The sequence below is a fragment of the Vanellus vanellus genome (genome assembly GCF_965231255.1).
Source record: "Vanellus vanellus genome assembly, chromosome: 15".
Taxonomy (NCBI): domain Eukaryota; kingdom Metazoa; phylum Chordata; class Aves; order Charadriiformes; family Charadriidae; genus Vanellus; species Vanellus vanellus.
This window is the reverse complement of record NC_138920.1, coordinates 15088856-15105724: the sequence shown is the minus strand read 5'-3', so window position 1 is coordinate 15105724 and position 16869 is coordinate 15088856. Positions and strand designations below refer to the sequence as shown.

Here is a 16869-nt window from a genome sequence, read left to right as displayed (position 1 = left end):
AAACAAACCAAACCAAAACAAAACCAATCGACCAAAAAAAAAAACAAATCAAAAGAAAAAGATTGCAAAGTGTGTGCTTTCCAAACCCTCTTAACTCCGCTGCTAACCTGAATGTCAGTCCCGATTTGCTCTTCAGGTTCCTCAGGAGCTCCAGCTGGTTCAGAGGAGGGATAAGTCTAAAGGGAGAAAATAAAGACCATTAATATTCAGGCAGAGCTGATTTCAGACCCTCCTGCCTCGGAACCTTCCCCCGCTGCCCCGTCCTTTCAACTAGAACCACCTTTGTGCCACCAACTGCAACCGGGGAGCAGCTCGGGAAGGATGGAGAGGGGTTTGGCTGCTACTTCCAGCAGTGTCCTAAGGCAGAGCGGTGCGGGGAGAGAGAGAGAGAGTGACAGCAAGAGAGAGAGAGAAACTTGTCTGCACCACCGGATTTTGAACCTCCCCAAAAGCAAGCGGCTGCCAGGGTTTCTGAGCAGCAACGGCGGTGTTTTGGCAGTAGAGCTGTTCCACCACCGGTAGTTTAGCGGTTGGCATTGCTTTGTCTGGAGCTTCGGCTGCGCATTAAAGTGGAGAGAAGCTCCAGTTTCGGAGGCAAATGGGAAAACTCAACCCTGATGCTCTTGGGCGTGTGGGGAGGCACGGCAGGGAGCAGCTTATATAGGGCAGAGCAAACGGGGACCCGAGGTCGGGAGCGTCGCAGGAGAAACAGCAGTGAGCTCTGGAGTCAAGTTTAGCCAAATCCCTACTGTCCGTGTTAGGTTTTGCCCCCAAATGAGGCAGAATCATAGATCATTGCCTTCTGGATCAGGAAGGAACCATGGGTTTCCTTCCCTTCTTGGGAAGAAAAAGAACCTGACAATGGGAATCCTGGTTAATAATTAAAAAAAAAACCAAAACAAACCGACAATGAACAACCCCCCTGCTGCCTGCCCTGCTTTTGTGCTAAAAGCCACGGAATGAGCTCCCACATCCGCTTCTGCTTTCTTCCCTCGGACCCCAGGAGACTGAGGCTCGCTCCGTACATATTCAACGCTGATATTCACAGTCAGGTTCTCAGCCAAGAGAGACGTGAGCGGGAGGTGCCGGGGGAAGGATGGAGAATGCTGCACGGGGTTGGGAAGAGCAGCATCTATTTAAAAGCGCACTTGAGGACCCTGCGTTCGGGGTCAAGGCCAACGGGGCTCATCCCACGGCTTGTCACTAACTCCCTTCCAGGCCACCAGCGTGCCCTTGTCAAACTGTCAATGTGCCACACGCCATCGCTGTGCCCAGGAGGTGCCAAGTCAGCACAGCGGCCGCCTCCGGTCGCGCTCGTGACAGGCGGGCGGGAGGATGCATCGTTGCGGGGATGAAGGGGAGCGCTGGCGGGCTGGGAGCGGGCTGCCTGCAGCTGCCCACATCTGGGCGGTTGGGGCCACAGCCCAAAGAGCCACAACCCCAAGGCAGCGTATACTTATGGCTTTGCTGGAAAATGAGCCGGTTTTGTTTTAATGAAAGCAAGAAGGACCTACTCCAACCGTCCCAAACCTACAAGTCAGGACTGGAAGGAAAGGGCTGGAAGTGCTTGCAGACTAACAGACTGGTCTAGGCTGAAGAAGTGGGGCTGTTGCTTACTGTAAAATAAAGGCAGAGATACTCATGTCCACATTTTTTCAGCCATTATGAGACCAATAGCTTCACAGTTTTCCTCTAACTGAAAAAAAACACAACACAACAACTGGAAAAGCCTCTCCTTTGCACGCACAAAACTCATCCTCAGAAACGCAGTTGTTCAGCAGAGCAGATTTGGTGTTCACAAGATTGAGGCAATCAGAAAATTTTCCAATCCTAAGTAATCCAATCCAATTCCTAAGAAAAGAATAAAAATAGGCCTGAAATTTTTGGCTCGGCTCCCCCGTCCGGCTCTGTTCGCTTCCACCCAGAGAAGAGCACATCTTGATCTGATGAATTAATGATCCTCTTCACTCAAGACGTCAGGAAGAAGCTGACCTTGCTGCAGTGGAGCAGCACTCGACTTCTGAGCTGTCACCTCCCTTCAAACCCACCGTAGGGTTTGCAGATTCGTTCCAAGATGGGAGATGGTGGTGCATGAAATCGAGCACAAAGTGTACCCAGCCGCTAACGAAGGGCGCACAGCTGTTCTTCTCTGGCGAGCTCGTTTCTCAGGGAGGTCCATGCCCAGCAGAACATAGGACAACAGCCCCACTCTCTCCAGCTGGGATCACAAATCCAGGGCTCCCACCGACGCAAATCTCAGAGCTGAAGAGCTCATTAGCTCACTAGATTGAAGGATTCAGGATCCCAAAATTCCTTTGCATTAGCCCGTGACACAAGGTCTACACCGTGCTGAAGGTGGCAATCTCTCGGGCCACCGCAGATGCTTCCGGGCAAAGGTGAAGACACACGAGCAAACGCAGAAATTCACCGTTTGTGCGGTAGGGTGATGGGCCTGGTACTCGTGTGGTGGAAATAAGAATGTTTTACTGAAACAATAATTACTAAAAACGGGTGTAACCTCATCCGTGTACCTGACCCGGGATTTAATCTGCGTTGGATGCTCAGCCCGAACCTGTCGTTACAAGAGCAGCTTGGGGAACACCTCCTGCATCGCTCTCTTTCACCAGAACCTCAAAGAAAAGGCAGGGCTCTGCGCAGCGCTGCAACCGAGCTTTGCTATGGACCGCTGGATGGAGGGCACCCCGCGCTGGCGCGTGTGCCCGGGGGACGGGTGACACAGGTGCTGCTGCGTCCTCCAGAGACGCGGAGGACGGACCTCCGGCTGGGGCATCTCACATTTTCTCTCTCTCCTCCTGGTCCGGGTGTCACTTGTTAGCAAGGGAAGCGCGTTTCGGTTAAAGGGGAGCGAGGTGAGAAGATCTGCACGCCACGGGAACACACACAGCTCATGCTACCCACCACAGCAACACGGCCGAGTCGCCGGCGGCTGCAGGGGACCCAGCGCTACCTACAGCCGCTTCCCACCACCCCTCCCAGTACAGCACAGGGAAAGGCCACGCTAACTCCAGGTGCCGGCTCCCCCATCCAAAGGGAAGGGAAATTTTCTGTTCCCGGTAGCACAGATAACGCTCAAGCATCTGGGGACGGAAGGGGTGTCATGCCTCCAGCCAGGACATCATCAAAACCCCACGACACGAGGAGGGCAGCAGCACACAACAGAGGGTGGGAGCACACACAAAAACGCGCGCGCGCACACCACGACACGCACGCAGAGACGAGGATGATTTTTTTTGGAACAGCCCCAGAATGAACAATTAGGAGGAGGGTGACAAGGAGATGGATGCTGGAATGGGATGGGGACTTAAATGAGTCTCCATGCTGTGTTGGAGTTCCTATGAGGAGCCAATTACTACCCTAACCATGACTTTACGTCTCCAGCCATTTTTCATCACCGAGAATGTTTACGAAACATATCAAATAATTTATTATAAGAAATGGGATGGAAGCGACACATTCTTATTTCGTGCCCAGCAGTAGAAAACTGTCTGATTCTCACAACGGGCTGTTGATTAGGACAGCAGGAAAATACATTCATAATATTATACTTGCAATTCATCGATGCAATTTGCTGTGAATTAACCACACAAAGTGGTTAAGTGTGATTTACTACGGCTGTAAAATTTGCATCTGTGAAAACTAGAACCAGGTTTGGAAATCAGGCACTAAATCACATCAGCTCTAACGGCGTTAATGCATCTAGCGAGGGTTTAAGCTGCTGTAGGAACAGAGCTTGGCCCCCAGGCTGGGACTGCAAGCCATTTATCCCCCAACTTCATATACTGACTTGACTACACCTTCAGACACCCACCTCATATAAAACACGCCCGCGATTGGAAAACCTACTCTTTCTGCAGAACCGGAGATAATATTATTTATAATAAATCTTACCCAGCCAGAGGCCGGTCTTTTTGTTTGGATTCACCCCAAAAGGCTGAGTGCCAGACTGAGTAACTGGGGCTAGTAACTGCTCGCCTTTAGGTCAGTCTTGGAAGAAAAAACTGAAATGGCACAGTCCTGTTGAGATGGGGCATCCCCTTCCCAAAACCCAGACTGGATTACTAGAAGAAACGAATGATCATTTCAATTTAGCGTTCCAGATCTCTCTCTCCTCCAGACGTTGTCCTCCGAAGCAGGCACGGCTGCCACCGCCAGTTAATTCTGTGCTACCACTGATGCGTCCCACGGTGCCACCGCACCAGTAACTCCAGCAAACCTGGCATCACCTGGTGGGCACCGCTCCTACAGCATGAAGTGAGATAAATGACACAATGAAGGATGGGCAAAGGGGGATAGAAGAAGGGGAACACGCAGAAGTGATGGCAGAGGGAAAACGGGAGTGTGAACGGGGAAGTTTTTGTGTTAAGCGCTGTATGACTTGGAGGAGGTTGGTAAGACCATCAAGAAATCACCCTTAAAAAAGCGAGCTTATCAAGCGCTCTCCCGGTCTCCTTCCTTAAATCGTCGTTTTGGCAGACAGTTTCCCAACACCTGTGTGTACCAATAGCTAAGATGTACGCGGAGGTGCATGGAGTTAGTCTGCAGGCAGCAGGACGGGGAGCCTGCTTTGGGCTTTCCCTCATTCCTTTGAAAAAAACCTGATCTTCAGAGTTTGGGTTTTCTTTTTTTCGTTTTGTTTTGTTCTTTTTTTTTTTTTTTTTTTTTTTTAATTAAAGGCTTTGCGTGTTACTGTCCCAAACGAAGAACAAGGCGCGACATGACACACAGTTTCAGAGTCACATGCACTTCATACCTGGAGGCACCGTACGTTTGCGTTTGCGTGCTTTTCAAGTGTTTTCACCAAAGAAAACCAAAGGGATAAGAGAAAGAAAAACAGGGGAGGGGAGAGGGGAAAGTGGGGCAGAGGAAAGGGGAAAAGAAACAGAATAAAGAAAATTAGCATATGAACGAAGTGAATCCCTGGGAGCAGGCGCGCTGTGACCGAGCTTACAGGGGAGCGCGGGAGCGTGGGCTGAGCTCGCTGCCGCTGCAGCCGCTCAGAGGCCACCGCGCGCCCGTGCCACCCGCGGGGACGGGCAGCTGGCACCTCGCTCCCGAAGCACACGGGCACCACAGAGCAGGGAAAATGTGGGGACCTCCGAGAGACCTTCCAGGAGACATCGGCAGCCCTCGGTCCCATCAGCCGGGGACTCCTCAGGTTGGGCTGCCGACTTGGGCGTGATGCGCTGGTGGCTTTGTTTTTTAAAGCCAATGTATGAGCATAGGTGAGATCAAGGTCTTGTTCTCACGAGTGACAATCAAGAGCGGATATATTTTGTCAGCAAACCCAGGGGCTGATGCGCACTGGGTTGCGATGACCGGGCGCACCGAGCTGTGCGTGCATTACGGGCCCGAACCGCGCCTGCATGCACAGGAGCCTCACGCAAATCTCAGATTTGGTTCTACCGCGTTTTCAGTGTAAAGATGAAATCGGAGATACTCCCGGAGGCCACCATATTTTCCCCAAACGAGCGAGACTAGCTCTGCTGCCGTGACCTGAGTGATGCTCTGGAGACACGTCAGCTCCTCCAAGGCACGTGTAACAATTTCCTCGCATCAAGCAGCCAGCCTTTTTGGCGATGCCTTGGGAAGACAGGTAAGCTCAAGTCCCAGGGCTCCCGCCATCGAGGAATAAGCAGCCCAACGCTGAGCAGAAAGGGTGCCAAGGGAGCGGAGACCGCAGATCACCCCCCAGGCACCTGGGAGGTGTGTTCCTCCAACCCATTTCCTAACCACGCGGTGCATCGCAGCCGCCGGTCAGCAGCCATCGCTGTAACGCGGCGCTGGGCTTGACGTGCCAGTGCCCACCAGCTGGCTTAGCGAAGTGGGTAGACGAGGACAGATGGACAGCGCGAGTGATGGAAGCTGCAGCCACAACATACAGTTACCCCCTCTTTTTTAAATTTTTTTTTTTTCCCCCCCAAATAATTTATCTGACTGCATCCAAAACATTCAAAAGAGGATCGCTGCTTTCTCGGTAAAAAACCCAATTTGGCTAACGGCTGAATCCACCCGTGCACTCATGGTTCGCTCTCCCAGGTGATGTTCACTTCTCCTGCGCACAGGCAGGAGTTGGGATTTAAGGGTGAAGCTGGGAGAGCCGAAACCTGCGCCCGGGGGAGCCCAGGGTGACGCTGCCGCTCGGGGCCGGTGTTGGGAGCAGCACCCGCGGCAGCAGCCAGCAAAACTGCTACGACCCTGCTACAACTTTATCCTGGCTTTTTATTTAAGACAGCTGGGCTCTTCACCAAACTATTTTATTTTTTTTTGCGCTCTTTCTCCAGCCCAAAGTTTTTATTTAGCCTGTTCTGGAGCTCTTTAGCTTAGTTTTCTTGTGTTTATTAGTCCATGGGAAATACAGGTTTCCTGGATTACGTAGCAAGCGATTACGCCAGTCCGTCCCCGTGCAAAAGGGTGTCGCTGTATGTCTGGCTGCGTGGGAAGTTCCGTCTTTCAAAGAGCAGTAAAACCTGACAAAGTCCACTGAAATCAGCCCCCGGTTTTCTGTGCTTTGCAGCGGACTTTGGACCAGGCTCCGGTCCTCATCCTCTCCAGTAGCTGATCTCAGCCAGAGCTGCAAACGCCCAGCGAGAAGGTCAAATACTGGGGGGGAGCGTTTCGATGGGAGGGTGGGTTTAATGCTATTGGAAAACAGGTTTGTTCTGTTTTGTTGGGTTGTCGGTTTGGGGTGTTGGATTTTTTTTCAGCAAAATCTTGAAGTCGGTTCATAAATCTCTAAGGGATCAGACACACACTGGGAATGAATCCAATGAAAACTTACTGACCACAACAATGTGACTTCCAACAGGTTTTTAAGATGGTTTAATGGGCTGGCTGCTGCGTTTCAAACACAGGCTAATGCTTACCCGGGGAAATGCACCCAGATTGTCTGCCCGAGGGCTAAAGGCACCAGTAACACGGGAAAACACAACGGGATTCACACCTGCCCTGGCACAGCCCGGTGCTGGACCGCCGGGAGCAGGGAGACGGGGCACAGCGAGCCCCAGGAAAACCCCGCGAAGCTACAGGAACATCTAACCAACACGTCCGACTCCTGCAGGAACCCGAAGAGATCTGGCTAGCCCCTAAAAACACGCCAGAAAGGGATGCCCAGCCCTGCCCGGGACGCAGTGCAGCGCGGAGTGGAAAATGAACAGCAATATTCTGCATTTTAGCCTCTGGGGAAGCCTCCTGCTCCATGCCACCAACCCTGAGAGTGACGTGGGGGATGCAGTGCTTCCCCACGTCCCGGCGGGCAGCGGGGCACGGCACGGCACTCTGTCCCCTTCTCCACGAAGCTCCAAATCCCAAGAGGCTGTGAATTCCCACAGCCCCGCTATAACCTGCGCTGTTCCAGCTGAAGGAGCTGCCTGGGTACGATGACGAGTTACCCCTCCTCAAAGCAAACCAGATGGGTGCTGCTAAAACACAGCGGCGCTTCAGCAGCATCACCCGTCACGGCTCCACCGACCGCCCTTCCTCGTGTCAACAGATCGCGATGGATAAGTTAAATGTAAGAAATGGGAAAATGCTCACTGAATCCTGATTTGGTTTTCCTCCTCTTAGAGAACAAAAAAGAGGAGAGGAGAGGAGAGGAGAGGAGAGGAGAGGAGAGGAGAGGAGAGGAGAGGGGAGAGGAGAGGAGAGGGGAGAGGAGAGGAGAGAGAGGAGAGGAGAGGAGAGGAGAGGAGAGGAGAGGAGAGGAGAGGGAGAGGAGAGGAGAGAGGAGAGGAGAGGAGAGGAGAGGAGAGGAGAGGAGAGGAGAGGAGAGGAGAGGAGAGGAGGGGAGAGGAGAGGAGAGGAGAGGAGGACTCAGGACAGAAGTCTGCCAAAAGGCAGAAGGACCATTTCTGGAGCAGTGAGGAGAGCCCCGGCAAGGGCGCGAGGAGGTGGCGTTTACCTACGGTCCAGAGCAGCTCGGGAGGGACGTCTTCACGCCCGGGCACGGCAACTGTCACAACACAATGCAACTACCAGCGGACGTGGAGAAATAAAGGTAAAAAGAAGAGCACGTACACACACAGACACAAAAAGAAAGAAAAAAAAAAAAAGAAAAAAACACAACAGGGAAATTAAAATCAAGTCAAAAAGAAATACACAAAAAAAAACAAAGAAAAAACAAAACAAAAAAACCCTCCAAAAGAAAAAGCATATACGAGCCCTTAAGAGCTCTTGAAATCAACTTTTTCAACCTAAAAAAATTAAATAAACAAACGAAACAATATATCCAGATAACGAAAATAAATGTGGAGACAGTGGCACCAGGAGGAAGGCAGCGGAAGGGGGAGGTACCTGTACATGGGGACGGTGACGGTGCGTTCGTAGTACTGCCAGGTGGAGTGCAGGTCCGTCCGGGACAGGTTGGTGGCATAAAATCTCCAAGCCGCCTGTTGGAGGAGACAAGGTGAGATGGTGGACCCCGGCATGACCAGCACTACCCTCGGTTTTATCAACCTCAGCCGACACCGAGTCCTCCCTCTGCTTTCTGTGGGACGGGTCGGACGTTCCGCCTTTTCCTTGGTTTGCTAGGTGACAAATTTGGGGCGGTCCCGCGACACTCTGGATGATGTGAGCCCAGCTACAAGGGCTGCGGGTACCGGGCACTCGCTGTCAGGGTGAGGTCAGGTATCAACGGGTGTTGCTGCACATTGGGGGGTTAAAAAACTTGGAGCGAGAGGAGCAGGGGGATGTTCAAACGACTCCGATTTCAAAATACCAGGGCCAACCTTCTGCGCAGACATCTGTTATCGTGAAGAAAATGCTCCCAATTGTAACTTCCTATCGGTATAAATATTCTCTTTGTGGGGGAAAAAAAAAAAAAAAAAAAAGTTTGGTGTATACCAGACTGTCCTAACGCATTTGTCTCGCTGCGCCGGGCTGGAGCTCGTTCCTTTTCTCCCCCAGACCGCCTACCACATACGCTCTTCTCCCATGGCTGATTTCCTGGCGTTCACTCCCAGACAAGACCAGTCGCCAGCCGCTGTCTCACGCCTCACGCGCACAGCCCCGTTTCTCACCTGCCCGTCTCCTCCCCTACTTCTAAAAACCCATTAAGCCCCCCCAAAATCGGGCTGATGCCAGCCGGAGGCTCCTCGGACCTGACCCTCACCTGGATCAGGCCGGCTGCTGGGTTTCGCCTCTTCTCAAAGTGCTTTTGCCGATGCTGCTCTTGAACCTTCAGGGCAAACCCCGACCCCAAGATGCCCTGGGGGAAAGAGAAGGAAGATCTGCAGTGAGCAGGCTGTTAGCTAAGGTTTCCCTAAAAAGTCGGAGCGAACTTTCCCTCCAAAGGTTCGTTCCGGCTCATTATTTGCTTCAAAGGCAGAGGGGAGGGAAGGAGGAGCCCCCGTCCGGGGCTGCCCCGGCAGATGCGCTCCCGGGAAGGGGCAGCAGGCTTTGCCGGCGCTCACTGGAATCCCTGTTTTTACCAACCAAAGCACCCCCAGCTGGTTCGTAAAGCACAGAATAAGCGCACCGTGCCGGCGCTCAGCAAATTATCCCCATAGGGGAAAACCGCAGCCGCGCCACACGCTGAAACGCACGGCGGAAGGGATGGGGGCAATTTGCTGAAAAGGCGTAATCGCCCCTTGGAACGGCCCTTTGCAGGGGAAAAAATGCTTTCACTTCAATAAATATTTGTGCAGCGCCAAATCTAGAGCTTCCATCCCATTTGCTCACAGACATGGCGCCTGAGCTGTGGCTATTCAGACGGGGTTTCCCCTCTTCTCATTATTTTTTGACCCAGGAGCCCCGGAGCAGCCGCAGTGGGGAGTCCCTGGGTGCAGCCCGCCGTCGGACGTAGCTGTTGCGTTGCCTCCGGCGCCCGGGGCCGGGGACAAAGCGCGGCCAAGCTCAGCCCCCCTCCCAGCGAGACGCTTACGGCAGGGAGGGCGAAGAAGGAGACGCCGATGAGCGTGAACGTCGCCGCCAGCAGCCGCCCGTTCCAGGTCTGCGGGTACTTGTCCCCGTAGCCGATGGTGGTGAGAGTAATCTGCAGGGAGGAGATGACCGAACATGTCAGACAGCCCTAAAACTAAACCAAAACTCCCCTTAACACCAGAGTGGGACACGGAGGACGCAGGGTCACCACGTGCTCCGAGGTGACCGTGCCGAGGCGCAGCTTGGAGGACGGCGGTTGGTTGGGACGGGCACCTCGGTGGGCAGCAGCGGTGCCCCGTCACCCCCCGGGGCGCTGCCGCCCTCCCCGCTCCACGGGCTGAGTTTTCGACGCCAGCCGGGAGCGTTTTCTTGCCTTTAGCTGACACAGACAGAGCTGCCATCTGGTGCGGAGGCTTGCGGCAGCTCGGAGCCTCCCCCGGGAGACGGGGTTGCGCCTTCGGCAGGGAAAAGTGAAGGGGCAGAGTTTCCCCAAACTCCCTTTCGGCACCTCCCGAAGGCACGCGGGGCTGTTTGCATGCATAAAGAGCTGGTGCTGTGCACTCCTCATCTTCCCAGCACTGCCTGTTAGCCGGTCCCCTGTTCAAAACCAGCATATTAGCCCAACAGGATGAATTACGTCTGCTTCGTACAACCTAATTTAGGGATGTTTTCTTTCTTCTCCTCATTATTGCAAGGCAGCAAGAGAGTGCTGGCGGGCTGCTGTGTGCGTTTTGGGGAAGGAGCCGAGAGATTTGTTGGAGACAAAGAATCCCCTGAGCTCCGAATTGTGGGGAAAGATGCATTTTCCCACTTTACTCCACGGACGTCACTACTGGGAAATGTTGGGTATCCCTGGAGGCTTCCGAGAGGATTTGGAGAGCCTGGGACTGGCCGGGCAAGGCAGGGAGAAACGCTCTGGTTTAGGAACATCTTCTTTGGAGACTTCTGCTCAGTAGACCCCAACGGCCCCTGTGACACGTGGGAAGTTGTCCCCATCCCGTAGCCTCCACGGACAGAGGTGGCCCCAGGGACGGGAGCTGACACCGCGCCGACGTGGCTTTGGAAACCTCATGCACTCAACTGAGAAGAAAATCACTTTTACACAAATGGAAGTACGATCCCAAAGCACTGTTTAATTGGACCCACTAAAAGCCCTATCAATTAAATGCCGTCTGGTCACAGTGGTTAGAAAATGCATCTGCATGGCTATTCCTTCCTGAAACACAAAGTCGAAGCAATGCTCTCTCCGTAATCACTGCAAAGGTGGTTTAAAAATTCTTCTACAATTCACATAGACAACTATAAGGATCAGATCCACTAAAATCAGACTAAGGGATGAGTTTCTCAACAGGAAATTTGATTTCTTTTGCCCCCCTCTTAACGTCTGTCTGTACCGGACCCGTGAGCTGGCCCATGACAAAATCTGTTTATTTTAATGAAGCTCAAGTTTTACTCTGGGCTCCTCAGCGGCAAACAGCGTGCTGCACCTCCACGTCTCGAAACGGGGAAGGGGGCGATCCTCTGCCAAAGGCTCGCGCAGCCCGGCAAGCAGGAGGGCCAACTGCACGTGGTTCTCCCTAGACTGAGCGCTAATTATGGGCTGTCACTTTTTCCTCATCGTTTGTTTTCTAGTTATGTCAAATTGGGCTTTGTTTTTGTTTCTCTGTCATAACCCAGGGGCTTGAAAAGCCGTTTACTGCTTCTTTGCCTTTGTTGGAACAGAGGAGCTGCTTGATCAGCCGATTCCTCCCCAAGCCTGTTACTGGGATTTGATCAGATCTGGGGATTTTCATTACATGCTTTGTAATCAAGGCCAAACTAGCGCCACAGCGTCGGAGCAGAAGAACAATAACGCAAGAAGATTAGAACGCCATTAATTCTCTCTTTGTTAATCGGGTAATCCAATAATTCGCGTGCGCACGCACACGCAGAGCAAACTGAAAGTATTGCCCTTTCCTCCTTCCTCGGCAGAGATGTGAAAGGGGAGTGCTTTCCGCACTGAAGTCTTTCTGCTACTTAGACCCTATTAATTTTATAAAATTTATTCCGGCGTGTTTAACAGCGCGTCGCCCAAGTATGATTATAAATAATTAAAGGGCGGCAACGCTTGTCAAACTGACGATCAAAGCACGCCGCAGCGTGGGGTCTTTATCTGACCTGCCTCTACTGTCGCGACAGGGCGAAATCCCACGACCGAGGGCACACCACTTCCCAGTTTTCCCCTTCGCAGCTGCAGCTAATTCAAGAAACGCGAACCCCTCACATTTTCTATGAGGCTTATTTAAGAAAAAGAGCTAAATGGAGCAGCCCGAAGCCTTTTAATAAAAATGTTAACTAAGCACTCCGTAAGTCGATCCCTCACGTAAGTGATAGACGATGGAGGGTTAATGGACATTTTATTTTAATAACCAGCAGCTGTTCTAGGAAAATTACTTACCAGACCCCACCAGAGTGCATCTGCGTATGTATCAAAGTGCTCATTTTCTCCTTTCTCGGCCAAGTACACCAGGAAAGAGGCCAGGATGAGGCACAGGAAGCCAATATACCAGGCAGTAATCAGCTCCTGCAAGATCATTAAGGGATAGAGGAGAATAATTGCAATCCTGGTGCGCATCTCCAAAAGCTTGAGTTACTTGCTTGCGGACTGGCCTCAGATCTGAACTTTCCCTGGATTCGCTTTGGCTTTGGGGCTTCGGTTGGAGATCAGTAGTGGCACTTTTTGAGAAGGGACCACGTACTGGTGCCCCGCACGCGGAGGGTCATCAAACATGGAGGTGTTTAAATAAAGGGTAGACGTGGTACCTGGGGACATGGTTTAGAAATGGTTTTGTCGGGTCAGGGTAATGGTTGGACTTGATGATCTTAAAGGTCCCTTCCAACCTCAGCAACTCTATGATTCTACGGGGCGATCCCCATCCTGAAGACCCCATCCATCATCTAAACATATACAGCAAATGGAGAAGGAAAGGGAGTCTTAATAGCTCCCTTATTTCAAGATGCAGAACCGAGACTGCAAAAAAATAGTATTTCCTCAGTTCACACAGGGAAGTGGGGTTAAAACTGCAATGGGAGCCCCAAATGCCCGGGCACTCTGCTTAGGGCAGGTCCCTTCCGCTAAGTGGGGAGGAGGTACAGAGCTGGGGTCTGGATAGGATATCCCCCAGTTTTCGGCAAGTTTTAATTCAGAATTCACAGGAGTGATTGGTTTTGGATGAAGTTAATACAAGAGTGGACAAGAGGCCCACGAAATCCCTACGATTTTTACATAGATCTGGACAAGCTGGCTAAGCTTTTCCATGAAAAAAGTGCAGGAAACAGGAGAAAATTTAAATTTATAATTCAGCATCAGGGAAGAAGAACATGATGAACAAACTCTTCCCAAACGGGAGGAAGGCACCTTACACCAGGGAACAGTTCTGCGACTGATCTCACGTTGGGAAGAGGAACGCAGCGCAATCACGGCGTCGGTGGGAGGCTGCTGCTCGCAGGATGCGCTTTCAGATAACGCGTCCGCTCGGAAGCGTGCATCCTCGACAAAGAGCTGGCAACGCCACCTGTGCTTAACGACTTAACGAGGCTGCTGGCTAATTGCTAACTCTTTGAAACGAGCTGTGTCAGTGTGCAGGTGGTTGCTGTGCTCAAGATATTATTCCCTGCAAACATCTAAACATCCCTCTTTGCTCTCCTCTACTGGTTGGATGTCTCCATCGCACCTCGTGTCTCTGACTTTGCGTTGCTCCCCGTGTTACTCTACGGTGACTTTCCAACCTCTCCAGGCCTGGGGTATGTTTGGGGTGAAGAACTGAACCAACGCGGTGTCTCTGGTGAGGAGAAACTTGAAGAGCGACTCCATACCCTTGGTTGGGGCTTGCTCACCTTACTGTGTGCGTAGACCACGGAGCCCAGGAGCTTCCAGGTGCCGCCCCGCCGGTCCATGCGGATCATGCGCAGGATCTGCAGGAACCTCAAACTCCTGAGCGCCGAGGTGGCAAAGACGTTCCCTTGGGACCCCGCTGCCAGCACGGCGATGGACGCGATCAGCACCATGATGTCTGCACAAACAGAGGGCATTGAAAGCTGAAGCAGTGCCGCTGAACCGCGACCAAAGGGGGTGGCGCTCCTACTGCCGCGGGCAGCAGAAGGCTCTGCAGGAAAGTGGTCTTGTACCAGTTGTATCTTGTGCGGGAAGGACAGAGCAGAAATCTTAACCTGGATGAAAGGAGTCACTCCACACCTTATGGAAACATCTCGCTTTCCTTCTCCGCACTCATCCTTCCCACAGAGAATGCGTCGAATGCAGCAAAGCCTGAATTCTGATACGATTCAGTGTTAACGCTGCTAAACTGGATCAAATCCTTGCAAAACGCGTGCCCTCTTGTAATCAGCCGCGGCCGCCCGTTACCCAGTGCTGTCCAGAGCTGGGAATTCCCCCATCTAAATTGGGAACGAAAACCTACAGGTCCCCCCCAGCAATCAGGGACACAGAAAGGCCAAGGGAAAAATAAAAAAAAAAAAAAAAAAAAAAGCCTTGCTCTATATATCCCGAATCAGAGGATCCTGAAAAACCTCCCTCTTCCCTTGTTTCCTATGCTAGTCTTATAGGGGTGCTTTTCTGTGGAATAAGCTAAAATCCGGCACGTGACCATCGCCAGCTCCCGGACGTTTGCAAGCGGGCTCCACAGCGAACGGCACGGCCTCGCTGCCCACTCCTTACCCCGTTAAAAATAACGGCAGCGCCCAGATGGCCCCTTTCACAAGAGGATCGCCGAGCACGTTCCAAGCAAGAATTTAATTAAGTCTCGTAACTCCCTCCTGAGGCAGCTCACCAGCTCCAGGGGAGGCAAAGTGAGGCACAGAGAATGTCGATGACTCGTGAGCCATTGGGTGGCGGGGTTGGACACAGGACCGCCGGGTCCCAGCTCCCACGCTGCGCTAAAGCCCCTCGCTGTGGTGGTGGGCAGCGGGACGGCCCCCAGCTCTGCAGAAAACAGGCTGGACCCCGTGGGGAGTAACCCGAAACATGCCCACGGATTGGGACGTTTTGCCTTCGCGCTCTTTCCCTTCTCAAGGCGGCCACGAAGCAGCTGAGGATCACCTCCCGAAACGCACGGGAGAAACGGGAGCGCTGTGCAAGCCGGAGCCTGCAATAGCCCTATCGGTCCGGGAAATCCCAGGCAGGGAGGCAGGGCTTACCGATGACGCAGAAAGGCTTGCGGGCAAATTTTAACCTTCCCCTCCAGCCCCGGTATCGGCAGCAGCAGCCAGCCGCCCAGATCCTCACGAAGTATTCCACCCCGAACACCACGATGGTGACGATTTCCTGCGAGGGAGACAACGCCGTCAGTGGAGGAAGCAGCGCGATGGAGAGCGCGCTCCAGAATCAAGTACAAACCCAGAACCTAAAGGTTGCGCTCCTCAGAAAACACACCACAGAGCTCTCTGCGCCACTCAATGGCTTGAAAGATTGTCAGATCTTTGCTGTCGTGTCTTCCCTCACCCTCCCCCGGGGTGGTGAGAGGTACTGCACGTTGTAGCCATGAAAGAGAGTTTTACACCTTCTCGTGTTGTGTCTGTGTCCCCCACCACAGGACTGACGAGCACCTGCACATCTCCCTACCACCGGTCTCCAGGACTTGACCAGGCTAATGCTGAGCAGCTCGGGGAAGCCCAGAGGTGGGAAGCACTGGCTGCTCCATCCTGGGACTCTTCACAAGGGATTTGAGCTTTTTCCCTAGAAAACTGGACCGGTTGTCCCCGTGTGCTGGGCTATCTGGTGCGGGGGCGGTGGAGATCCTCCATCCCTTGATGCCAAACGATCACGCGCGTCGCAGCCCTTTCCATTGCCGCCCGAACACCCTGCGCACGCTCCCTTCCCTCCCACCCCCTTACTCGCGGCGCTTCCCTCGGCTTTCTCACGCGTCAAACCTGACGAAGCCCTAATTAGTCCGCAGCGCCTTTTGACGTCGAGGTATGGGAAGGGACCGGGGAAGAGGAGGAAAGACAAAAGGAAAGGAGACGCGTGAGCGCGGCAGCCCCGCGACGTGGCGGTGCGCGCAGGACCTCCGCCGGCTCTCGACGGCAGAAGCCACGCTGCCAGCGCGAGGGATGCGGGGCTATTTAAGGAACAAAACTCTGCAGGTTGATGTCGGATCGAATAGTTGCAGGGATGCTATAGTGCGGGAGAGGAGGCAGCTCCCCGCGCAGCGCATCCCCAGCTTTAAATATTGGGAGCTGCTGGACATCAAACTGCTTTTCGGTTGGGATCAGTCTGGCTACTGCCGTTTGCAATTGAAGATAAATGCAGGAAAAAAAAAAAAAAAAAGGAAAAAGTTTAGGAAGAAGGGTTTTAAAGGATCGTTAAAAATAATTTTAATTTATCCCCGATACAGATTTCTCCTTTTCACATTTTCCTTATTTCTTACCTGCAGGTCCTAATGGTCCCCTTCTCACAAGCCACAGTTTGAATTCCTGCCCCAGTTAAACACCCCCAATCCTGGTGTTTTGTGTGGTTTTGATTTTGTTTTAATGCCCCACCGATAGCTTCATTTGCAACCCCCCACTTACCAGGATGTAAAGGGCCCCTTCTGAGCTGTTCTGGTACTCATCAATGGTCGAAAAGACAGACAGCACCAGGCAGGAGAAAACGAGTAGAAAACTATATAACACAAAAATAAAAAATAATAAAGAGAAAGAGAGAGAAGACGTCAGTCTTCAGAGTAGGAATTTTTCACACTTCACCAAACTAGTCCAGAAAGCGCTTTTGGACATATTTCTCTACGAGTATTTACTGTGCTGCTGCTACACCGCCATGCGTAAAGGGGAGAGTAAAGTCCCTGGTTTTACTAACTGGAAGGGTTACGCGTGGATGGACCCACTGGATTGTTCCCAGTTTGGCCAGTGCCGATCCCGTTCCCCTCCCAGTTGGTGTCTCTGATCCCCTCTGACGTTATTTCCCCACGGAACCGTCAGCCC

At 52.6% G+C, this 16869-nt stretch overlaps 1 protein-coding gene across 4 annotated transcripts in view; it reads right to left on the bottom strand.

Moving 5' to 3' along the window:
* Positions 1-16869, bottom strand: part of KCNQ2 (potassium voltage-gated channel subfamily Q member 2) — a gene marked incomplete at both ends in the record, with an annotated part of 70698 nt that overhangs the window by 28300 nt on the left and 25529 nt on the right. For 3 of the 4 annotated variants that reach the window (XM_082491341.1, XM_082491343.1, XM_082491340.1), the window contains 9 exons: positions 108-176; positions 4772-4801; positions 8311-8405; positions 9128-9223; positions 9899-10009; positions 12335-12460; positions 13774-13949; positions 15091-15217; positions 16462-16552. In XM_082491341.1, coding sequence (XP_082347467.1) covers positions 108-176; positions 4772-4801; positions 8311-8405; positions 9128-9223; positions 9899-10009; positions 12335-12460; positions 13774-13949; positions 15091-15217; positions 16462-16552 — 921 coding nt within the window. The remainder of the gene's footprint in view (positions 1-107; positions 177-4771; positions 4802-8310; positions 8406-9127; positions 9224-9898; positions 10010-12334; positions 12461-13773; positions 13950-15090; positions 15218-16461; positions 16553-16869) is intronic. The other variant, XM_082491342.1, reaches the window with a different exon arrangement.